The 26,012-nt window shown below is 35.3% G+C and overlaps 2 protein-coding genes across 2 annotated transcripts; both read left to right on the top strand.

Annotated features, from left to right (window-relative positions):
- Positions 1-6,522: 6,522 nt before the first annotated feature.
- On the top strand, positions 6,523-11,857 carry LOC126725628 (plastidic ATP/ADP-transporter-like). Its single transcript, XM_050430433.1, has 5 exons — positions 6,523-7,519; positions 9,521-9,775; positions 10,369-10,512; positions 10,596-10,943; positions 11,253-11,857. The coding sequence occupies exons 1-5, from the start codon at positions 6,752-6,754 to the stop codon at positions 11,616-11,618; spliced, it is 1,881 nt and encodes a 626-aa protein (XP_050286390.1). The 5' UTR covers positions 6,523-6,751; the 3' UTR covers positions 11,619-11,857.
- A 3,286-nt stretch (positions 11,858-15,143) lies between these two features.
- Positions 15,144-18,608, top strand: LOC126725627 (coleoptile phototropism protein 1-like). The gene is made up of 2 exons (XM_050430432.1): positions 15,144-16,061; positions 17,788-18,608. The coding sequence occupies exons 1-2, from the start codon at positions 15,231-15,233 to the stop codon at positions 18,322-18,324; spliced, it is 1,368 nt and encodes a 455-aa protein (XP_050286389.1). The 5' UTR covers positions 15,144-15,230; the 3' UTR covers positions 18,325-18,608.
- The last annotated feature ends 7,404 nt before the right edge of the window (positions 18,609-26,012 follow it).

Genomic DNA, 26,012 nt, shown 5'->3' with positions numbered 1-26,012 from the left:
CACCTTGCATTTGTGCATCTTGGATCCGTCCACTGTTAGCCCACTGGTCCAGCACTGTCAGGTTTATTTAAATGGACCCATCGTCCCTAATTTTACCCTTTTCATATGCTAAAGATATACTATATATAATGCATAAAGTTCAAACAAGACGAGTGATAAGGAGAATTGGGATTTGAATTCCTCTTTCCTTTTTTTTTTTTTTTTAATTATTATTATTATTTGTAGGAATTCCCCCTAGTTCTTTTAACAATAAAATTATCAAAAAAGAAAAAGAAAAAAAAGAAGAAAAAAAAGAGAGGGAGATAATAGTCTAGTGATAATGGTATCATTTATGATGCCTATGTGGCTTAGGGGAATTGGAGCACAACATATACCATTATGATGATATTAGGATATAAGTAGGGAGATTGTAATACTTGAGATTGTCTAGATGTGGATTGGTATTAGGTTGGATATGAGTATGTGTTGTGCGGTTGTGTGATGAGTTCTACACCAAGTATTTACTAGACTGACTTAAGCTATATAAGTGATCATGAGAAACCCTAATGTAATTGACAATCTCTTTTAGGGCATATCATAGAAGTGGCTAGTCTTGACAAAAACATAGATAGAACAACTTATAGAATCAATTAAATTTAGTGCATTTCCTTTCAAAATCACATTATAGAAGCTTTCATCCTTCATTTTCTAGATTAGTACCTCAAAAATGACAAACTAGGGTCCATCAATGCCATATGATTAGAAATAAAGGTTTCAACAAACGTGTTTTGTATGAATATCAGGGATGGACCTAGGTGGGGGGCCAAGGGGCCCGGGTCCCCCTTGGTCCAATTTTTTTTTTTTTTTTTTTTTTTTTTTTTTTTTTTTTTAAGTTATTATATGTTTAATTTTTGTAGTTGAGCCCTTCTTCCAAAACCTTAGATCCTCTTCTCTTCAATAAGCCTAGTTAACCTCATCCAAATAGTAACTGTCAAATCCAAAAACTTAACAAAATCAATAAACACATTTACAATGGTCATTGTATTTTAGCAAAAAAGAAAAAAAAAAAAGAGCAAGAAAAGAAAAACTATTTTACTACTAAAAAACCAAAAAATCATGTATCATTGGAGAAGTTAAAACTAAATTTTTTGCAATTACAGTAAACTGGTATAAATACCAGTTGACTGTAGTAAGTTGTTAAAATTAAAATACAACATTTTATTAAGATTATATCTCTTCCTTCAATTAAAAAAACTCAAATTCTTCCTCTTCTTTTATTATTTTAATAAGTTGTTTATATTATTTTAGATGAAGTGATAATCAAAAAAATAGTACATTTGATATTGGATGTATTGTAAAGTGAAGTGGTAAAAATAGATAAAGTACATTTTTGAGACGTTAAACTTCCTTAATTGATATAGATTTGGTTCAATTTTTTAGAAAACGCAATATAATTCAACTGGTTTGGTAAATTTACACCGTCATGTTACCATGTTAGTTCACTACAAAATCAACCAATCCAAATCAAACAAATCCAGAAGTAATTAGCTCCCAACACTTCATTATATTACATTTCATGAAAAAACAAAATGGATCCTCATTCCTTAATTCCTTGTGGATGTCAAATGTAAACAAAAAGACATCAGAGATGAACCAGGAAAAAAGGAAAGCACATAGTAAACAAAGTGTCCAAGCATAGCCTAGCCGTATCTGGTGTCTTAGTCATGGATTTTTGTGCCTTCTTCGGAGCAAGGAAATCGTAAGAGTTGTGCATGGTGCAAAACGATGTTGCCTCCAGTTGTTTTTGCCCCCAAGAAATACCTAAACAAAGGTGTTTTGATTTTGAATACCAACTTTGACTAATCGGTGCAAAGAGCATGCGTGGAGAATTCCTATACTGCCACCTACCAATTCCGTCCCTGTTCATATATGGTAGAAAACTCCGTTCTTTAAGTTACAGATTTTGTCTCAGTATCTAGCTAGGAATAAATGGATCTTTGTATATTTACCAAGATTAATATTTTGCTCTGAAAATTTATAGTAATTTATTATATGAAAAAGGAAAAAAAAAATACATACTAACATACAACATTTTGGTTCATGATTATGAAAATAGTATGGTTGAGGTTTTTTTATTTATTTATTTATTTATTATTATTATAATAATTTATTTGCATCACTCTGCATGGTTATTTGTTCTATGAATCTATTTTTCAAATTGGACTTTTAAATATTTTTGTAAGAGGCCACTTGTTTGGCTTTTAAAAACCGTGATATAAATTAAAGTGTACATTAAGTATTTAACCCACCAACTTGTTACAGTCTACCCCAACTTGACTTGCTTGGGTTTTGGATTTTCCTATGTTGATGATATCTTAATGGATACTAAATTTTATTTGAAAATCGGTTTGCGCAAGATTTATATATGTTGTCATAATTTTTAACTTAAATAGTAGTATGATCCAACTTATTCGTTAATAGTTTAAAAATATATGAACTTTTTAAATTTTGATCTTTTGAGACTTGACTTAAATTTTTTATTTATTTATTTTTAATTTGACTTATATAAGTAAACATTTTTGTTTTATATAATTCAATAGTCACAATAATGGAAGAAAATAAAATAGGGTTAATATTTTCTACTCATATTGTTAAAAAAAAAAGTGTTTATTACAATTTATTTATCCCTTTTAAACAGTGAATTGTTAAAAAAAAAAAAAAAACCATTTTAAACTAAATAAACGGGATGATAGCGATGAAATTGCAGAGACAAGAAGACCATTTATACAGTATAGTCAATAGTGTGCTTTACATGTTCCTCATGCCAAAAACAGAACGTCAACGTAGCCGCCACGGTGTTCAGCACTGACCCTACCATTAACTGAAATATCAACTCGGCTGAACAAAAAGAATTTATATATATATATATATATATATCTTTTTTTTTTCTTTTTTTTTGAGCTTTATAAAGACAATTTTGATCCTATTTATTATAGTGTGTCTATTTTAATTTTATTTTGCCCTTTCATCCAGTGAAGATCCAAAGGACAAGCATGATTGACAAACCTTACTAAAAATAAAAAACAGTGTCACCCAGGTAATAAAACTTATACTTTTTTATTTTTCTTTTTCTGAATAGCTAACAAAACTTGTCAAACATAAGTTAACAATAATTCTCTTTTTATGTGGTGACAACTTCACCTAAAATTTAGCTTGGGTGAAGTAGGTAGGTATTTTTACTTTTTTTTGTTTTTGTTTTTTAAAGGAAAAGTAGGGTAGTTGTGTTAATTATGGTTACTATTTATAATTGGAACCATATGTGATAAGATCCAAAAATTATACTTCCTTTGTCCCAAATTGTTTGGCCTAGTTAGAAAAACCCATTATTTAGGGAAGCATCATTAACTACTTTATCTCTTTGAAAAAAGTTAGAAATTTCTTAAATTAATTTCCTAAATTACCCTTAAACAATTTTTTTTTTTAATTTTAAATTTGAATAAAGATGGCATGTATAGTGGATTTCAAAATTTAGGTTTTTAATTTTTTTTAATTTAAAAAAATGCTCCCACAAATAAATTAAGGGCATAAAGGGAATGTTAGTATATTAATGATGTTTGACTTTTCAAACATGACATAATTTTGAGACATTTTTAAATGGAATACAGGCCAACCAATTTGGGACGGAGGGAATACTAATTTTTTTTTTTTTTTTGAGAAATAATTACAACATGTTGCTAACCCTGCAGTTCGAACCCTTTCTCCCCCAGACCCCCAAACACTTTGTACATGGGAGGGAATACTAATTTATATACTTTCTTCTTATAGAAAAATACTAATTTAAATACTTAGATAGTTGGTGGGTCCATAAGATGAAACTCTCCCTGTCAAAAAAAAAAAAAAAAAACCTCTATATGTTACCATATAGAAGATGAGATTTAAATACACTCTTTTGAACAAAGTGGGATAATTACATTTTTTTTTTACATAAAAAAAACACACACACACACAAAAAAGTTTACAATATTATTATAAGACTTTGACGTGAATGTGAATTTAGTTATTTGATTCCATTTAAACAATTAACCTCTTGGACATTAGATTTGTATCTAATCAAACACTCTGTTAGTATTTTCTGTTAAAGTTTAGTGGATTTAATTGCGTGTTATTCTCATAATTTTTGTTACATCATCAAAAATTTTGAAACGTAATTATTATGATATGTACATCATATGATCAAATTTGGTAGACTTTTAAAAAGTTTTATTTATCACAAAGCTAATATTCAGTGGATTAATTTTTCAAATCAAAAGTCTAATGAACAAATTTTCACTCATATTAAGTACAAAAAGTTACATTCATTGTTCCTTTTATACTAAAGAGCTCAACAACTATTTTTGTAATGAGGATGTCCTACAAACCTACAGTATATAAATATACTGAGTCAATATTCTACAAATACTTAGATGATAAGCCATAAAAGAATATTGAATTTAACTTATTAAAAAAAATATAATCAAAAGATACAATTATAAATAAAAAAGCATATATTAAGAATGTCAACACAATCCTATTGTATCTATGAAATCAATTATTATGATAAAATTTACATATAAAAAAAAAACTGAAATAAAAATAATCTAAATAATTTTGAAATTTTATATTTTTTTTCACTAGAAATTTATATAAATTAAGAGATACAATTATGAAAATAATCGTAAATAAATCATGAATGATACATTAAGTCATAAAACAGTATTAGGGATTTATTGTGAAATGTTGTTTTTTTTTTTTTTTTTTTTTTTTTTTTTTAACAAAACTTCTTGTAAGTTGCCCATAGGCAATAGTTGACTCATGTCGCTCAGCTGGCACATTTTGATATTTCTAATAAAGATATTTAAAGTTCGAATATTTCTTTCTCATTGTAACTATCGAATTATAAAAAAAAGAAAAAAAGAAGAGACTTGTTGTAACTCACTGAGTAATATTATAAATATGACAATAAAATATTTTTATATATTGGATGTACACACGCACATTTGATTTGATGACTAAAATGAGAGGTTTTGAGTAGTAATAAAAATGTTAATGTTTCAAATAATTGTTGATGTTGTGTTTGCTTATGACGGTTTTTATATACAATATGACAATTTAAGGGTAGAGATCATTAATTGGGATTGTGGTTATGGAAGAGACGAATGACATGATTGCACAAAGAATGAATATGAGAACATCTTATGATTAGAACAATTATGATAACTATTTAAGCACAAAAAGAATGAGAGATTGATATATTGATTTTTTTTTAGAGAAAGGGTTTATTTTTAAATTTTATAGGGATTATTTTTTTTTTGGTAAACCTTAAAATTTTATAGTTGTTATGTACATAGAGAGAGTTGTTTATTTGATATATTAAAATTTAATACTATTATTGAACTCTCTGAGACTAAATTGAAATAATCAATAAATAAAACTTAAATTTGACATAATTTAAGATGTAAATTATATTTTAAGAAAAAGAAAAAATATATTTTTTTCCTACTTTTTATTTTATTTTATCATCTAAAAAAAGAAAGAAAGAAAGAAAGAAATAGATATAGATTTTTTTTATTGGAAAAAATTAAAAAAAATATTTTTTTAATTAAAATCAAGAAAAAAAAAAAGAAAAGAAAAGAAAAAGAAATGCATCTTTGAAAGAGTTCACATTCCACAATTTTGTATCTCACGTGTTTGCCTTCACCGCCACCAATCCCACAAGTCACATGGCTACATAATGTTAAATTGAAACAAATACATATAATAGTGTCATTTAAAAAGTGCAAAATATCTAATTGGTGTTTAGGTAATTCAACTCATGGGTCATATTGGACTTTCCACTCTTTTCACTTTTGCGCACTTGTCCTTCATTTCAGGATACTTTTTCCTTTTCTTGACTGGTTCCTATCTCTGTTTTCATAGTCTGTTCATTCACTGTATCAAAGTTTCAATTCCGGAAAATGTTATGGACACAAAAGAATGGCTTATAATTTTTGTCATAATTTATTACGTGTTAAGTTGTGAGTAAAAGATGTATAATTGTATAAATATATGCCGACGTTAAGTTATGAGTAATAGAGGTATAATTGTATAAATATATGTCGACGATTTTATTCTTACCTCTTACTACTTGTTATGAGATCAATCGTGACAAAAATTATAGATTTTTTTTTTGTCCCCCTAACATAGCTCTTCAATTCCACGTTGAGCTGATGAAAAATGAGAAAATTTATCTTATTATTATCAGATTACTAGATCTTTTTTTTGAGAAAATCAGATTACTAGATCTTAAACCAACTTTATTACCATAAAAAAGAAATTAAACCAACTTCTTTCTGACACTTGTACTATACCCCTTCCAATGAACCCTGTTCTGTAATATAGAAAGAGAAAAAACAAAAAGTGTCCAAAAATTTCAACTCCATAAATTTTTTTAAATTTGAAATTTCTGATTTTTATTGTGGTTTTGTATTTTTCATCTTCAAATCCCTTGAGGGTTTGGTTTCTCCATTAATATAAAAGGATATTTGTGTACCCCCTCTTCTGCCTGCCCCAATGCCTCTCGCCCTGTGAAAAAAATATTCATTTCATAGCCACCTTATCTCTCTCTCTCTCTCTCTCTCTCTCTCTCTCTTTAGTCTAGCCTATCCCTCACTCCCTTATCTGTGTCTCTCTTCATGTTCTCCTCTTGAAAAAAAACCAATTCTTGGGTTTTTCTTGAAGGGACCTAAAGAGAGACATGGAGGCTGTTCTAAAGGCCAAAGGGCTTCTCTCTCTGCCACCAAACCCCAAAGCCAGGGTTTTTCAATCATCACAGGGCTTAAAGCATAGATTTTTCACACCCAAACCAAAACCCTTTGGTGGGTTTTCTCTATCTTCAAATGGGTTACAAAAACTCGGTGGGTTTGAATCAAAAACTCATGGGTTTTCCCATAAAGGTGGGAACTTGTTTGTCTGCAGAGCTGAGGCTGCTGCTGCAGCTGATGGGCAGCCAGTATTTACTGGTGAGGTAGAAATTGAGAAGCCAAAGATATTGGGTGTTGAGGTTACTACCTTGAAGAAGATTCTACCCCTTGGGTTGATGTTCTTTTGTATCCTTTTCAACTACACAATACTCAGAGATACAAAGGATGTTTTGGTTGTGACAGCCAAAGGGAGTAGTGCTGAGATTATACCGTTTCTGAAAACTTGGGTGAACTTGCCTATGGCTATTGGGTTCATGTTGTTGTACACCAAATTGGCTAATGTGTTATCTAAGAAGGCCCTCTTCTATACCGTTATTCTTCCTTTCATTGCCTTCTTTGGGGCATTTGGGTTTTTCCTCTATCCTCTCAACAATTATATCCACCCTGAGGCCTTTGCTGATAAGCTTCTCAACATACTTGGCCCGAGGTTCCTTGGTCCTCTTGCTATTATGAGGATCTGGTCCTTCTGTTTGTTCTATGTCATGGCTGAACTTTGGGGGAGTGTGGTGGTTTCAGTTCTGTTTTGGGGTTTTGCCAATCAGGTAATTCAATTTTCACAAGAAGTATATGTAATAAATATTCTGCATGTTTTTATATATATATATAAATTATTTTCTTTTAGATTCCGGTATTGATTTTGATGTGAGAACGATGTCTTTTGATATAGTATATGATTTATTATATATAAAATTGAAGGTATCTTGTGTCAGAGCTTGCTAATTATTTCCTTCCTGCAGGCTGCTCAAACACTAAAGCATAACTCCCTATAGTTTGAACTTGGCAAGATGGATATTTCATATTAGTTACCTGTTTGATTAGGGTATTAAATTGTCTTTTTCTATCTACTCCTATGGGGGAAGGTCTAGGCTTTGGTGAATATCAGTATCTTTACATGGGTGTGTTTCAGATAAAAATCCTTGTAGAATACTAGTGCTTTCCTCATGAGATGGCTTTTTCTTGGAATATGAAATTGAAGGCCTTATCCAATAGTATATTCAGTGATTACCGGATGTGTGATTTATCTGACTAGCTTTTTATTTTTTAAATTCCATGAACATTTTTTTTTTTAAAATTTTTTTTATGTAGGCACTGGACAGGTAATTTTTTGCTACTTTAGAGATGGTTGATTTCCTGAGATTTAGAGGATGCTTGAAGGTTGGAATGATATTCCTAGGTTGTGTACAGTAGGATATCATATGTTACATGAATTTTATGTTTGCTTGATATGATAGATATGTTGATGATATTATCTCATGGCAATTCTGCACCTAGTTCATGCCTTTCTAAATCATACTATAATTTGGGCAATTGTGAATAGTTCTTGTTTCTGCTTTTAACTTTGGACCTCAAACCGTTGGCTTCCAAGGCATGTCTTGCTGTCCGCATCAGTGTGGAAATTTGATTTTGCTCTGAAGCAAAAGGCCCTGCCTTGGTGAGGTTCCATGTCATAAAAAAAGAAAAAAAGAGGAATAAGTTTTAGTATACTTTCTTGATGGTCACATAGTTCCTACCCTACTACTCTTGTTAGGGTAGTAATTTATCTATAACGCTGCTGCTCTCCCTTGGAACTCTTGCTTATGGAATGATTTCGTTAGTTTTACCTTGCGCCTTGTATCTAAACCCTCTTTTCTTAGAAGGATTGCAGACCTTTTATGTCTTCATTAAACAAATTAAAAACATTCTTTTCTCTCACAGTACAAAAATTAATATATTCTTAATTATACAAATAACAAGTATTTCCTACTCCCACTATATATTCCTTATCCAATATTATTAAGTGGTGGTTTTTGCCAATGAGCTCTGGCTCAAATGGCACTTCCTTCTTCCATAATAATGGGATGGATGGTGAGGTCTTGGGTGGCCATGGACTTACCAATTAAAAAAATGGTGGTTTCAAATATATGATTAATTAGTTGATGGACATTGAAAACAATGGTGGTTGACTCTAATATTCAAAAATACTCTTACAGTTGGTGATAAAGAGGCTACCGACAGGAATTTGTTCTGTTTACGAGTGCAAATTGTGTATTTTTTGGACAAACTGAAGTGTAAAAGGGAACGATTTGAAAATTTCCTAGCAGTTTTCCTTTGAAAGTAGCTGTCACCATTTCTCATAATGTAAGCATTACTCAAATATTTTTTTGATGAATTTGAGCATTAAAGTATTAATATAATACTTTGAGGTATCTGCTGGGAATCATGCCTCATGAAGTGGAGGTCTCTAGTTGAGTCTCTCATTACCCCTCCTCCCTTTGGGTCCAAACCTTGTTTTATTTTTTATTTTTAAAAAAGGGTACTTTGAGAAGATCAGCAAAAGGTTGTAACAGGAAGAAAAGAATTCAATCTTACAACTACATTCAGATTCTAAAAAATATTTTAATATTCACTTTATTTTCTAGCACTTAAAAGAAGTCATTTTGATTAGTTCTTTGAGAATATCAAATGAATTCAATAGCATTGTATACATTTTTCTTTATATTACTTATAATGGTCTCTACCTTCCTTCTGTCAATCTCTAATCTATTGCTGGTTTTTTTGTGCAGATAACTACAGTTGATGAAGCAAAAAGATTTTATCCCCTGTTTGGTCTTGGGGCAAATGTTGCTCTTATATTCTCTGGTCGTACAGTGAAGTATTTCTCCAATTTGAGGAAAAATTTGGGTCCTGGTGTTGATGGTTGGGCCGTTTCTCTCAAAGGAATGATGAGCATTGTGGTGTTGATGGGATTTGCAATCTGTTTCCTGTACTGGTGGGTGAATACTTATGTTCCTCTTCCAACCCGTAGCAAGAATAAGAAGGTAATGTGCTGCTAGGAAACTCAAAATATATTTTTAAAATTTTTTATATTTCCGAGTTACATGTTGATCTTTTAGTCAACGTAAGGGTCTGTTTGTTGGCACTAATAGCTGGAAGTCATTTCAAGTCCCAAAAAGTAATTTTGGAAAAAGTTTCAAATTTGTGCTTTTGCAAAATGTGATTTTTATGAAATAAATGGGCCCAAAATTTATTTTGCAATGGGTTCTCAAACACTCACTCTCAGATTATGAGGGTATGCCCTTATCTTAAACTCAGTTTTTGAAGCCCAAAAACTGCAAATGACCAAGTACATGTGTGTTTGTTTGATGTCAAACGTTCATATTGTGCTGATTCTCCATTTATTTCTTTACCGCTGCTTAACATGACACTCTTTCTTTACTATGGAACTAAATAGCCAGAAAGCTACTAAAATATGATATGTTTCATTACATCAATGTTGTTAATTGTTAAGCTTTCTGGGTATGTTAAACATAATGCTGATAGACAACAGTAAATGTGCATGTGTAGACTAGATAGATCTCCCATAGTTAATATGGTTATCTATATGTTGATAGGTATTTTTTTCTTGTTGCAGGAGAAGCCCAAAATGGGGACAATGGAGAGCTTAAAATTCTTGGTTTCTTCAAGATACATTAGGGATCTTGCCACTTTGGTGGTTGCATATGGTATTAGCATCAACCTTGTTGAGGTTACATGGAAATCTAAGCTCAAAGCTCAGGTAAACTAACAATGGGTTGTCCTGATCGTCGTCTCCCATTTAGCTTTTTAGTTAGTATCTTTCTTACTCTCTAAATTGTGCAGTTTCCAAGCCCAAATGAGTACTCGTCCTTTATGGGTGACTTCTCAACTGCCACTGGAATAGCTACTTTTACGATGATGCTGCTCAGCCAATATATATTTGACAAATATGGATGGGGAGTCGCTGCCAAGATCACACCCACAGTCCTGCTTCTGACAGGAGTTGGTTTCTTTTCTTTGATTTTATTTGGGGGTCCACTTGCACCTGGTCTTGCGTCAATTGGGATGACTCCTCTTCTTGCAGCTGTATATGTGGGTGCCATGCAAAACATCTTCAGTAAGAGTGCCAAGTATAGCTTATTTGATCCTTGCAAAGAGATGGCTTATATTCCCTTGGATGAGGAAACCAAGGTTTGTACACTTTACTCGCTAGTCAGGGTTCTTAACATTGACCTAAATTGGTTTCAGCGATGTTAAGCAAATCTCGAAATAAAAACTCTTAATTAACTTAGGTTCTACGAATAAGAAAAGGGAAAAATTGTGTGAATCTTTAAAATGTCATCAAATTGGGGAGATGTCAACATATCTGAAAATTCATCAGAGTATATATTTTTCCAATTTTTGATTAATCATTGTAAGAAGTTATTCCAACTTCAATTTGCTAATATTCATCTTCTGAGGCTTACTTTGTTCACTTTGCCTATTTATTGCTTCCTATAGGTTAAAGGGAAGGCAGCAATTGATGTTGTTTGCAACCCATTGGGGAAGTCTGGCGGTGCTCTGATTCAGCAGTTTATGATCTTAACCTTTGGGTCACTTGCGAATTCAACTCCTTACCTTGGAGGGATACTTTTGGTGATCGTTCTTGCTTGGTTAGGAGCAGCCAAGTCTTTAGACACCCAGTTTACTGCATTACGACAAGAGGAAGAGCTTGAGAAGGAGATGGAAAGAGCGGCTGTCAAGATTCCAGTGGTGGCTGAAAATGCAACTGGGAATGGTTCTCTTGCAAGTGGCTCAGCACTGAACCCTACGACCAATGACTCCACAAGCAGTTCATCTGAAACCTCAGCCCCCCAAAATATTTAAAAATTTCTCTTCCATTGGGGTGCTGATCAGGAGAATAAGTGGAGCAGATGAGATGCAGCATTAGGTGAATTATTGGTTATAGAATTTTACCGTACTTAAAAAATAAGCATTCCATTGAAATGTTTTTTAAGTCGAGTTTTCCATATATAATGAGCTTACAAGCTGTTTAGTTTCAAGTTTCTCTGCCTTGTAGAATTTCTTTGTTGAATTATATCGATGAGAGTTAGTACTTTCTTTTATTTAGTATTGTTATGAAAATTTCTTGTTGTAAATGTATCATCAATGATAGCTTCCATTGAGATTACTTTTATTTAGGGTAGGGTCTGTTTGGATATTGCTTATTATTGAAAACTGAAAACATTGTAGTGAAATAATTTTTAAATGTGTGAATAATTCTGTGGGACCCAATTTTAAAGTTAGATTTGCTGAAATTCGTATTTGCGGGTTCTGTGAATAGTCTATGAGACCTACAGAAAAAAGATGTAGATACACTGGAAACACGCAAAGGCGCTATCCAAACTCACACTTAGTCTGAGACTGATTTTATAGGTACTACGCTGAACTTTTCAGGTTATATGCTCGTTGTATTTTCTTGATTAGGAATCTGGCAAGATTAATTTTGCATTCATTTCTTGCATTGGTCTAGTTCTGGCATTATTGATAAGCAAAAGGCTATTTGTATTTAGTTTTTGGTCTACTGAGTAGTCTTTTGCTAGAACAAGCAAAGTTGGGAAGAAACATAGTTTGTACCTAACTGTTTCGGCAAATTCAGTCTTGTCTGAAACTAGATCTGGGTCTCCCCTTGTGGGCTTTGGGTGCCATAGTGGGTTGCGCATAGTTTTCAAGTGTTGTTTGGGTTTTGGGCTAATGAGTGCCACTTTTTTCATGCATTGGCTTAGATTAGAGACTTAAGAGTACAACCTTAAATTGTCAAAATTAATAAGACAGCCCAATATAAAGCACTCAAATATATGGATGCATATTTGTCCAATTGTAACAACTTTTTTTTTTAAAATTATTTTTTATTTTATTATAAGTTGTTGCTAAATGTCCAGTTGTTAGCTAAATTTTGAGATAGTATAAAATTTGAAGTTGCATTTCGTTTTTTGAACTATAATATAAAAAACTTAAGTTCAAACTTTGAGATAGTTATTGATTTTTGATTTTCTAGATATTTTGGAAAGAGAAATGATATGTCTACAACATTTTTACAACAAACCCTAAGTGGCAGGTTGTTATTATTGGGGCAAAAAAGTAATCTTAGTGTTAGTTTCAAATTTGAACCAATAACAACTAACTACTTGTGATTTGATGTAAAAATATTGTAGACGTAGCATCTCTCTTTTGGAAATTATGATCTAAATGGGTCTCTTAGGTTTTGTTTGGCTTGTCAATAACTCATATCCCAACACTCATAACTTAAATCTCTTCACTTAAACTCATATCCCAATATCTCATAACTCTAACTCAATAAAACCCAAAACTCACTCATATGCTCGTTTGGCAGCTTGTTCTCATAGTTATCTCAAATTTAAATCCCAACTTTCTATCACTATTTGGGTCCCACATAGCATTGATTGCATTGCTATGCTCTACAATGGCCAAGCCTTACCCGCGTGTAATACCTCTCTCCTCTTCACACCCTTCACACAAAAATCTCATCAGCTTCTCTCTCCATTCTCTCCCTAACTCCTCTGTTATCTACACCTCTCAAACCTCAAAGCCAAAAGACCACCGATTATTCAACTCCTCCATCCTTGCCCACCTGCACTGTTGCCATTCTCTCCCTAACACATCATCCTCCTTCCTCATCCTTGAACCTGAGTGCCGCCACAACTTGAAGAGGACTCTACAGCTCCGTTCGCTGCAACACCTCCACCCCTGAAACCCACCAAATAGGTAGCCACCATCACACACTGAGAACTCTCTCTCTCTCTCTCTTACTCAAGAGTATTTTCTGTATGGGTGCGATTTAAGTCTCAAATTTGTGTATTTGAGTAAGTAAATTATGGGACTACACACTACTATAGGACCCAATTGTGTTGAAAAATTACGAAAATTGCCACCGAGTTAACATAACCCATAAATTGAAAACACGTATGGGTTGTTTTTGAATTTGTTAACCCATATCTCAAAAAAGTGAGATTTGTTAACTGAGTGAATTGAGAGAAAATCATCCAAACAATGTTCATGCCCGTGGGCCCCACAGATTTTGGGTTATGAGTTAACAAAACTCAGTTAACAGTTTTGTTAACTCAATTCACCAAAATCCAAACAAGGCCTTATGTTCTATAGTGAGTATATTCTCAACCCACATATATATTTATTTATTTTATCATATGAACCAAGAAGTCTAACACGAACTCATACCCGAAGAGTGGAACAGTGAACCTTGTACCCTTTCACATGTTGGAAGGCAATTTACTCTTTGGAGAGAATGGAAGATCAGCACAATTTATTCAGCAATCATAACTTCGTAAGTTCTCTCTTCCTCTCGTGCCAGAAAAGTCGGCAAGGCTCTGATAGTCATACAAGACAAGGCAATTTTGTTTGAGTATTGTATAGAAATTGACTATAGGTTCAGCCAGTATAATTAAATGGGCCAACTGTAGCTCACGATTTAGACACCAATATGCATGTGTCTTCCTCCAGATAATTTTGATATGTGCCTTGTTGTGCTATAAATGCTGATGAGCCCATTACATCAGTGGCAATAGCTGGCATTGAATGAGGCTAATTAAAGCATCTTCATAAAAAAGAATGAGCCTCAGGCATATTCATCAGGAGTACCCTTAGGCTGTGGGCCAAAATCACAGTGGACCCTTGTTCACTCAGAGCCGCAGTTGTTTGGTTCAATACCAACAAAACTGTGATTCACATGTTGGTTGTAGCGTGCAAAGATTCATACAATTCGGCATATCCATGCGCCACCCCATCTCCTTCCCATCACTCGTACATTTGTTGACAATGATCATTGAATTTGACTGCCTTTAATAAGTTTCTTAACCATGAGTGATACTACATTTTCACAAATTTTTTTTTAAAAAAATAATACATTGTGATCGGAATAACATCGCCACTGATTATACCATTTTTATTATGCACGGATTGTAATAGGAAGGTATAGGAATAAGAGGTAAAATGGACCACTCAATTTGATTTTTCTCATAATGCTTTTGAGAAAGAGACTGATTTTTTCTTTTTTCTGGGAAAGGGAAACTGCGTTGCATAGTTAGATAATGGCTTTGTGCTGGCTTTGCTTTGCACCCACAAACAAAAGATCATCCAATATAGTTTTTCAGGCTTCCTTACAATTGCACTACGTCCATGCTTAAGTTGGGGAAAAATCTAACGGAAAAGAGAGAAGAGGACAAACTTTATTAAAAGCAAAACAGTGAAATACTCTTAACTCTTTGGAATGGAGAACAAAATCAATTATAACACCACCTAAGACTGAAAGTGACCTCGAACAGAAAATTCTCTCACACATCATCTATCCTCACAAGCTCCAACAACGGTAAGAAAAATCTATAAGAATCTCAGCCTAAAAAAATAGAGAACCTCTATGCACTGTGCCATTGCTTTACTCTCATATTTGCATATATATGACACATGAACTCCCCAAAAAAGCCACTCCTAAATTTAGTACATAAAGGATATCCCCCACTAGCCACTCCTCCAAAAACTTGTGCACCAAAAATGAAGAAGCAATCCTTACAAGAATCCATCAATTTCCCGGGAAAACCATCCCAATTTGCGGCTGAATGCTGGTTTGATGATGCATGTATCCTTGATATGGACTACTTTGTCAAAACCCTTTCAGGCATTAAGGCCAAGGGTGTTCATCCTGACCTAATTGGTTCCATAATCACTCACTATGCTTCCAAATGGCTACCAGATCTATCCGGTGGTGACTTTAACGTCAATGTGGCCGAGAAGAGCCTAACAAACGGTAATGAATCCCCAGAAAGCATCACTGCTTCATGGATGAAGAAGAGGTTCTTTGTGGAAACCCTAGTGGGAGTTCTCCCTCCTGACAAGGATTCCATCCCATGCAACTTCCTCCTACGCCTCCTTCGGACTGCCAACATGGTTAATGTTGAGCCTAGCTATCGAAATGAGCTTGAGAAACGCATATCATGGCAACTTGACCAAGCTTCTTTGAAGGAGATAATGATACCATCGTTTAGTCACACTTGTGGGACTCTGCTAGATGTTGAGCTTGTTATTAGGTTGGTGAAGAGGTTTGTGAGTTTGGATGAGGCTGCTAAAAGTGGTGCTGCATTGATTAAGGTGGCTAAGCTTGTGGATTGTTATCTTGCTGAGGCAGCTTTGGATTCCAATTTGAGCATGTCGGAATTTGTTGCACTTGCCGGAGCTCTCCCTAGCCATGCTCGTGCCACAGATGATGGATTATACCGAGCCGTTGATACTTATCTCAAAGTAAGTTACATTTTTATGTTAATTAGAGCCTAGATGATCACTAGGACATAAAGATTTGTGTTTAATTTGTAGCCTAAATCATTTGTGCACCAAAAATGAAGAAGCAATCTTTCAGATTATCTCTAGTAGGTTCAGAAAGAAACAATTTAGGCTAGCTTAGGATGGGTTAATTTATAGCTTTTATCCCAAGTTTGAATGTTGACCATATGTTTTAGTGTATTACCCTAGGCTTTAGTAATAAGTAAATGACTAATTTTTACCCAAGAAAGAGTGTGAAATATAGGACATTCTACATAAGGCTAAAACCTTTTCTGGGACATTTAATTGTGTTGTCACCAACAAAAGATTCTTCTTCTGAAGCCTAGAAAGGTTAGGTGGCCTGGGTCTTTCAGGGGTACGTACGAAGTAAATTGACATCAATGCCATTTATCTTCATTACAATAAGCTAGATTTCCCCCCTCAAATTTGGCTTTTGTGTTGTCCTCTTATGAGCATGTGAAAGTTGGTGTCTAAAGGTTAAATTTGGAATGGAAAAAGGGGTCGTACGTACTTCAACGTAAGGGTAACTAACAACTAATTGCTTAGGAGATGCTCACAACATCTCTATTCCCAACTTAGGATACAACTAATTGCTTAGGAGATGCTCACAACATCTCTATTCCCAACTTAGGATACAATTTGCCTTTGGCTTAAAGGGAATTGATTCCCTTCCAAATGTTAACTATGCCATGCATGTGCAAACCTTCTCTATACTGCTCAAATAACTTTTCGATATGGATGACATGATGTGGTCCAAGATCAATATAAAGAAACGAAAAAAGAAATAGAAAATGAAACTTAATTATTCTTCAAATACATAAATCATTTCGAGAAAATACATGAAATAAAAGTTTCTGATCTCATAAAAGATTAGGGAACATAATATATTGTTTCTTGTTAGAATGTTCAGTCCATGAATTAACATTGTTACTCCTTGCATACGATTAGCTTGGTTTGCATTCAATTGTTAGTACTCATTTTTTGTTTGTCTTCACACATTATGGCTAACAGCAGGTGTTTGAGAGGGAAGAAATTTGATTGTGTTGATTTTTAAGGAGACTTCATATATTTTCCCTGTTTGTGTTATTTGTGGGAACCCCAATCTATTCAACCAAAGTTTGATGGCTACCCAACATTGTGGTGATTGGGGGTGCCCTTTAACTCGGGCAAGGGGGTCATGTTAAGGATTCATAAAAGTGGACAAACAAACAGTTAAACCACATTCTACCCTAACAATTTCAACATACATTCAACTATTTTAATGCCTCACTAGGTTGCAAGCTAATGTTACCAAACTCAACATATATTTCCCTATTTGTAAGTTTTATATAAAAGAATGAAATGATTATGAGTGAATGCTTATTTCATTTCATTCCTTTATGTTAATTCCTCCTCGAAAAGGACAGCTCAATCCATTTTTCCTCATTAATTAAGGAGAAATTACGTTGTTATTCTCATTTCATTAAATCATAAATAAAATGTAATGAACATGAAATAAAAAAAAAAAAAAAATTTATTTCTATTCCTTTCTTTCTTTTATAAACTTTCAAAAACACAGAAAAAAAAAAAAAAAAACTTTATTCCATTCCATCTAATTCCTTTATAATCTATTCGTTTGATTTCATTTTTTAAATGAACTCCCGCACGTAGTAGAATAATTCATGCCTATACATTGGCATCTTGGCAGGCACATCCCAGCACATCAAAGCAAGAAAGAAAGAATCTCTGCAGACTAATTGACAGTCGAAAACTCTCACCAGAGGCATCTCTCCACGCAGCCCAAAACGAACGCTTGCCCGTCCGAGCTGTAATCCAAGTGATCTTCTCCGAGCAAAGCAAGCTTAGTCGCCCAATGGATTGGAGTGGCTCTTTCAGTGGCACTAGGAGTCCAAATCCGGGGCTTGAAGCCCCGACTCGATGTCATTCCAAGCGTGAAATGATGTCTCAACAAATGGAGATACGGAAGTTGAAGGACGATGTTCTTAGGCTTCAATGCCATTGCAACTCCATGCAAGTACAAATAGAGAGGCTTCTGGAAAAGAAGAAGGGAACTTTCAAGTGGAAGATGTTTGGAATGCCTTCATTCAAGAGTGTGAGTGTGGTTGAGACAACTGAGGAGGGTCATGAGGAGGAGGTTGGGTTTGGGAGGCAAACACCTATGGATATGAAAACCAAGCTTGTGAAAAGGAGGAATCATTCCAAGTGGAGGAAATCCATGTCTTGAAAATAAAGGAAGCTTGGGAGTTGACTAGTTTAATTATGTTGCATGTTTATTTTCTTACTTTTTGGCCATAATGAGACTGGAAAATAAAATTGCTCTTTGTAATATGAGAAGGTCTAGGTAAAAACTTTGTCTTAGATGTGCTCGACGCTCAGTGTAATACTCACCATCGATTACTTCAATAAATTATGACAAATGGTGTAGCCTTAGAAGAATTATTTTAAAATTGATCTATGTAATATTTTGGATGCTATTAAATAAAAAAACTAATGCCAAGTCAATGCTCACTACCGTGTTGATGTCAATGACTTATTTATAGTTCTACCATTTTAAAGAAGAGAGTAAAATTATCTTTATATTGTTCTTTATTTTTTGTCTTTCTCTTTATTTATTTTTTTGGCTTAAGAAGAGAGTAAAATTATCTTGATTCTAAGCCAAGGTGACTCTCTTGTACATCCAAGAAGACATTAAATTTGAGAATGACATACAAGAGAATTTTATTATATTCTTTGGCATAATAAAAATCAACATAGGGCAGTGAGAGAAAGTTGGACAAATTCCTCAAAAAAAGAAAAAAAAAGAAAAAAAAAAAAAAAAAAAGAGAAGTTGGACAAAGTCATAGATCTAAACAATTTTGGGGAACTGTTTGGCCCTTTTCTGTAGAAAGTTCATGGTGGCTATTTTGAGTTTTCGACCAAAGGCTGCGGCCCAGTAGTGCTTGGAGGCTTCTTAGTTGGTCTCAAATTAGGATCATGGAGGTCCATATAATAGCAAAGTGGAAAATTATAATAATAAACAAAAATGTTTGCTCCAATGAAATGCATGTATACATTTTTGTTTTTGGTAAGAGATTTGAAATTTAATGGCATTATCCAATTCTGTAATGCCAGAAATTGTATTGATTAAAAAAAATTATAAACACTCGTGATATAGATTCACCATCGATATTTTTTTCTTAGTGTAAATAAAGGGATTTGAATTTGTAGAATTAAACCTTATATAAGGAAGTAGGATATTACTAATTCTTATAAGCCTTCCAATCAAATTATTTGACGATTCAAAATACTATCCACGTCTATTAAATCACATAATTCATTACATCTTTTAAATAAATTTTATGAAGTAATATGATTATTAAGTAGGTTATGTGACTAAAAGCATACATATAATCTTTGAAATTATTACGTAGTTGGTTGAAATAAAATTCTGTCCACTACTACTTATCTTTGTTAGGTTATCCTTTTTCCTTTCTTAAAAAAGAAAGAAAGAGAAATTAGAATTTTTTTTTTTGTTAATTTCATAAAGTTCTGTAAGCTTTATATATATATATATATATTTATATATTTATATGATGAAGCACGAAAATTAGTAGGCTGAAATACTTCGGGTTACGGTAATGGCTGTGAATCCTGAAAAGAAAGAAAGAACTGTCAAAGGTGACCGGTGTGACCTAGCCAAGAACCCTCCAACGGTTAAGTTAATTTTCTATCTAGGACATAAGGAAAGAAAATAGTGAATGGTCTGGACTTACCTTAGGTGAATAGGATTTACTCCTTTTTATAGAGAGTTAGATGTGGGTCTACTTGTTTAGATCCACCACCATCGTGGATGATGTTGGTGGTTGATAAAGAAAATGGGCTATATGGAGCGTTGCATGTGGAATTCCTTCCACGTAAATTCCACGTATCATGCAACATGTCGTGTTTTGCTTATGTGAATCTAATAGAGGATTTTCCACAAAACTCACCAAGTATAATTTGGTCGTCCATGTACTTGTCGTTTGTAGATCATCTTGTCTATAAAGAACTCCCTTCACTATATAACCCAGTCATCAATGGACGAGTAATTATTGGATGAGTTGATATAATTTTGGTTGCGCTTTGGACGACAACACAAGAATGAGTAATACTTGTGTTGATCTCCATCAATATACACACAAAGAGTTTGAAATTTCATTAAACAACATTGATTATTGATAAAGAAAAAAGAAAAAAGAAAAAAGAAAAAAGAAAAAAGAAAAAAAGTTATTGTTTATATAAGCAAATAGGTGATGCTTATTACGGGGTACATGCTCTTCTATAGTAATAATTATCATTTGTTTTTTTTTTTTTTTTGGTAAACAGACGATTCAATTAACAACTAAGAAAAAACAAAAGGGTCAAGACACATCCTATTAAAATACACCCCATTGAGGTCATCCTCAAAAACATAAAAAATGTCCACAGGCGGACTAACAAAGGAAGAAAAATCAGCATCTTGAGTGAGGCTCAACCTGGCAAGACTATCAGCAAATCTATTCACTTCTCTAAAGCAATGCTTTATCCGAATTTGTTGGAAGCGAGAAACCAACAGCCTACAATCATCCAGGACAGGGGAGATGACATTGTTAACATATGAAGGATTTCCTAATACCTCCACAACAGTTTTAGCATCTAGTTCAATCACAAGATGGGATATATTAAGGTTACAGCATAACAACAGCCCCTCTCTAAGCCCCCACAATTCTGCCTCAAAACTGTTAGTAAGGCCAATCCGCTTGCTAAAACCATTAACCCACCGGCCCCTCTCATCTTTAACAATGCCTCCACAACCAGCCAAACCAATATCACCATTGAAGGCACCATCCGTGTTGAGTTTCTTCCAGCCCCACGGCGGCCTCTCCTAGCAAATTCTCTTGACCACTTTGCAAACTTGCACCCTTGGGGAGGCTACACAATGCAGAAATTCAAAAGCTTGGTTCATTATCTCAGCTGCTAACTTCAGGCTTCTATTTTTTTCTGCTGAAAACAAGCCTATTTCTACTCTTCCAAATATTCCACACAACAAAGGGAAAAACAATTTTCCAAGGAGGGTTTGCAGCAATTAAACTACCACTCTTTGTACCATTAGATGTAAGCCAAACTTGCAAATTATTTCTCCAAAAGGCTTGATTAGTAGTCGTGACACCCAGCTGGTTCCACACATGCTTAATTTGAATGCATTCTCGGATAGCATGCAAGATAGTCTCCGAACCTCCCTGGCAGATGGGACGTAAAGTCTCATGAACAACACCTCTTTTTTCAAGGCAGACCTTAACAGTAATGCTATTATGGGCACACAACCACAGGAAAGTTTTGATTCTTGGAAGAGTATCAGCCTTCCATATCCACCTCACAGAAGAAACGGGGTTGTTTTCCAAACCCACAGCAAGCCTATAGGCACTACTCAAATCAAAAGTACCTTTCGGAGAATCAGCCCACGCCAGTTTATCAACTCCTCTCGATACTAATGTAGTGGGAGTCGCTTGAATCATCTGCTTGATCTCAACAGGGAGCTCAAAAGGGATTTTTCCCCAATTCCAACCCGTGTCCACCCATATGTCTTTAACTTCCAAAAGGCTTGCTTCCTGGGTAAGAGGTCCTTGAATAAGCTATCTAAGTGGGCCTTTATTCGTCCAATGGTCATACCAAAATTTTTTACTACTATTCCTTCCCACTGTCCACCTACTACCCTTCTGAAAAGTAGCCATTCCTCTCTTCATTGTTGCCCATATAGATGAGCAAGGGAGTTTATTTGGATTAGCAGCAACCCTCCTTCTTTGGCTATGGTATTTCATCTTCAAGACTTGGTTCCAAGGAGCTTCTCCTTCAGTGTGGAACCTCCAATTCAGCTTTGCAAGGAGGGCATTGTTCCTCCCCTTAGCTGATTGCAAACTAAGACCCCCTTCATCTCTTGCTTTCGTTACCTTATCCCAACTAACCCAATGAATTTTTTTGGTTGTGTCCGAAGACCCCCACAAAAAATTGTGATTCACTCTATCCAATCCCTCCAAAATTCTGTTTGGAAGATGAACACATTGCATGATATAGGATGGTATAGCAACTGACGAGGCTTGAATGAACATAGACCGACCAGCCAAGGATAACATGTTGGCTTTTCATCCCGAAAGCTTCTACTTTACTCTATCAAGAATAAAATTATACTCCTGAGATGAAGAGCCAGGATGTTTCAAAGGAAATCCAAGATACTTCCTAAGAGTAGGAGTGGAAGCAAAACCAAGAATATCACACAAAGACTCCCAGTGTCTCTATCCACATTTGGAGAGAAGTAGACTCTCGATTTGGATTCACTTACTGTATGACCCGATACAGCACAAAAATCATCTAATACAGCTCTTATGGTTGAACAATTAACACCATCCGCTTTTGCAAAAAGCATTATATCATCCGTAAACATCAAGTGAGAGAAAGCCAGATCCCCTTGGGAAGCCTTAATAGGACACCAAAGTTTTGCATTACATTTCTCTTCAATAAGCTGGCCAAGAAAATCCATGCATAGGATGAAAATATAAGGGGATAGAGGATCTCCCTGCCTTATTCCCCTAGAAGGAAGGATCGGATCGGATCTAAAGCTTCATCATTAACCAAGATAGAAGTGGACACCGTTGAAACACAACTCATTATAATATCTCTAATGTCCGGAGGACAATTGGCCCTAATGAGCATCTCTCTAATGAAACTACATTCTAACTTATCATAAGCTTTTTCCAAATCTATTTTAACAGCTAGATATCCCACTTTACCCTTCTTTCTCCCTAAGGAATGGATAAGCTCCTGAGCTATAATGACATTATCAATTCCCTTCCTTTTGGGCACAAAAGCCATTTGCAAGGGGGAGATGAGTTTGTCCAAAAAGGGCCTCAACCTTGTCACAATAATCTTGATGACCACTTTGTACACAGTGTTGCACAAACTTATAGGCCTGTAATTGCCCAAAGTTTCAGGGCCTTGGATCTTTGGAATTAAAGCAATGTTGGTTTGGTTCAAAAACTCAGGAACTTCCCTTTCCACAAAAATCCTCTTCACTTCTTCTACCACAGAGCCCCCCACCACTGGCCAAAATTTCTGGAAAAACCCCGCATGATGGCCATCTGGGCCCGGAGCCTTAAAAGGCTTTAAGGACCACATGGCATTCCTAATTTCCTCCTCAGTTGCAACCCCACTGATAATATCCCTCTCTACATCAGAGAGTCTAGGCTGCCATTGGGACAGGATAGGATTTATTCTTGAGGCACTGACCAACGATGTCGAATAAATTCCAATAAAACCCCTCCTAATAAAATCCTTTACGGCATCTTCTTCATTTATCCAATCCCCCACAGCATTTTTAATTGCCAAAATCTGGTTCCTCTTCCTTCTGACCAACGTGGAGACATGATAAAAAGCTGTGTTTCGATCTCCGTGAATCATCTAGTTCACTTGAGATTTAAGATCCCAAAATTCCTCCTCTTGATTAAGGACATATTCAAGCTCCTTGAGAAGATCATTTTCTAGATTCATAAGAAAATTGGAGGGTTCAATAGCTACTGCCTTTTGAATACCATTAATTCTTGCCAAAAGATTCTTCTTCTTTGCAAAGATATTCCCAAATTTGCCTTTGTTCCAGGTAGAAGCTTCCTCAGTAAAATTTCCAATGGCCTCCACTAAGTTATGTCTCCAGGCCTGAGATACAACATTCGGGAAGGAGGGGTCTAACAACCAACAAGTCTGAAATCTAAAAAGCCTCTTCCTCCCACTGTTTGCTCCAAGCTGCATCTCTAACAAAACTGGACAGTGATTCGAATGGCTCCTTGTAAGGTGAGTAACTCTTGCTTTGGGATATAGCATGCACCAACTGGGATTAACAAAATATCTATCAATTCTTTCTTGAATCAAGGCTTGGACTTCCCTTCTGTTTGTCCAAGTAAAACGAGGGCCCGAAAACCCGATATCCATCATGTTGCATTTATCCAGACACTCCTTGAACAGTAAGGACCTATTCACACTCACTGTCCTACCCCCAAACTTGTCATCCTCTAAAAGAGGCTCATTAAAATCTCCTGCTATGACCCATGGCATATTATGGAGTTCTGCAACTCGCATAAGGTTACCCCACAGAAACTGCCTTTTAGAACTCCTAGGACTGGCATACACAGCAGATAAAAGCCAACTAGCATTAGAGAAGCGTACCTTAACCGCAATGTGAACTTCTTGCTCTGTGTTGGACAGCTGTGATATCTCAACTCTGTCTGAATTCCACAACACCCAAAGTCCACTGGCATACCTGATTGTGTCCGTATGAACTGCTCCATCAAAAGGAAGCCTATCTGTAATCTCCCTTGCTCTTTCTCCACCCACCCGAGTTTCCATCACCACCAAAATAACTGGGTTATGATTTTGAACGAGCTCCCTAACACATTTTTGAAAGGAGGGCTTCAAAGCACCCCTACAGTTCCAAATAACAATATTCATCAGGCAGATAAAGCCTAGCGTTGGCCATTCATCAAAAGGGGGCTCCTCCCTCAAAATCCATACTGTCTGCTTGAACACTCCTTTCAACAGACCCTTGCCGTATTGGAGGACCACCATCAGCTGAAATACTAGGATCACTTTCAAAATCGGATTGTTCCTCCTCACCTAATCGGTCAACGGAAGCCAAAAGAACCTCGCACTCCGCTCCATCACTAGTAAGCCGAACTTCCATGCTCTCCTCGACATCACAATAAAGAACCCCATGATCCAAATTGGATTTTCTTGAGACTCGGCCCAACCCACCTCCAGGCTTTTCACTAACACACCCTCCAAACTTGAAACCCAGCTCTGACCAGGTAGCTGAAGCAAGCTGAAGGATGTCCGAAGTGCCCGTACTTGATCCACCATCACCGAAGCTTCTCTCTTTCACTGACGGCACAGCTCCCTTCTTCACAAATTCATTAGGAGAAATTTTGGTACTTTCACCCACAACGGTGCTGCTTTTATCAGACTTAGAAGCCCTCATACGCGCAATTATCTTTTTATCCTTCACTGAGTTGGCCTTTGGCAAGGATTTTACTGAAGTTGTCGCATTACTTGGATCTTGATTCTGTGTGACTAACATTTGGGCCTGACTTAAAGTTTCTTTCCCTATCTTTTTGGTTGCATTTACAAATTGGGCCTTGTCCAGCTTTTTTGGAGCAGATAACTTCCTCTTGCTCTCCCTTTTAGGCCCATTAACAACACCACCCTGATCCATATCACCTGTCCATACTTTTAAAAACACCACTCTGATCCATATCATGCCTCTCTGTACTTCTAAAAACGCCTTTCCCGTTGTCCTTCGCAGCAGGTACACTCTTTTGTTCTGCTTGGGACCCACCACTCCTCTGCAATCTTGTCCCATTATTTTTGCGCACCACCATCACCCACGGACCATACAGCTCTTCATGCACAGCCTCCTATGCATGCAACATCCTATATTGTTGCATGCATGTCCTTGGTGGGTCCCCCAGCCAGCCTTGGACTATTAGCAACATTCATTTCGTGTGAGCTTTCTCCTTTCTCATTGGAATTTTTCGTCCCTGTCATTACGGCTTCCCCAACCATAGCTTCTTGCCAGATAACATACGGACATTTCTCCTTTTCATGCCCCATTCTACCACAACCAAAACAAAGTTTATGTATTCCTTCATAACTTATCGGTTGTTCAAGCTTACCAATCATAATCGTAGTTGCCAATGGCTTTTCACATCTACTTGGACACATAATCTAGCAAAACGTCCTCTTGTTTCAGACGCAATGAAAGTATCCACTCTCAGGACGTTACCTATCGCTCCTCCAATAAGGTGAAGGGCTTCCACATTATAGTAGTCAATGGGAAGTTCATTCAACCTTATCCACAAAGCAATCGAAGATACA

This window comes from Quercus robur, chromosome 5 (genome assembly GCF_932294415.1).
Source record: "Quercus robur chromosome 5, dhQueRobu3.1, whole genome shotgun sequence".
NCBI lineage: Eukaryota > Viridiplantae > Streptophyta > Magnoliopsida > Fagales > Fagaceae > Quercus > Quercus robur.
This window is presented reverse-complemented; position numbering and strand designations above follow the sequence as displayed.

Bases quoted from the DNA above. Each gene is read 5' to 3' on its own strand.
- LOC126725627 (XM_050430432.1), top strand. From the start codon at position 15,231: ATGAACTCCCCAAAAAAGCCACTCCTAAATTTAGTACATAAAGGATAT. The intron at 16,062-17,787 runs GTAAGTTACATT...GCATCTTGGCAG, and splicing joins CCGTTGATACTTATCTCAAA to GCACATCCCAGCACATCAAA.
- LOC126725628 (XM_050430433.1), top strand. From the start codon at position 6,752: ATGGAGGCTGTTCTAAAGGCCAAAGGGCTTCTCTCTCTGCCACCAAAC. The intron at 10,513-10,595 runs GTAAACTAACAA...TAAATTGTGCAG, and splicing joins AATCTAAGCTCAAAGCTCAG to TTTCCAAGCCCAAATGAGTA. The intron at 10,944-11,252 runs GTTTGTACACTT...TGCTTCCTATAG, and splicing joins CCTTGGATGAGGAAACCAAG to GTTAAAGGGAAGGCAGCAAT.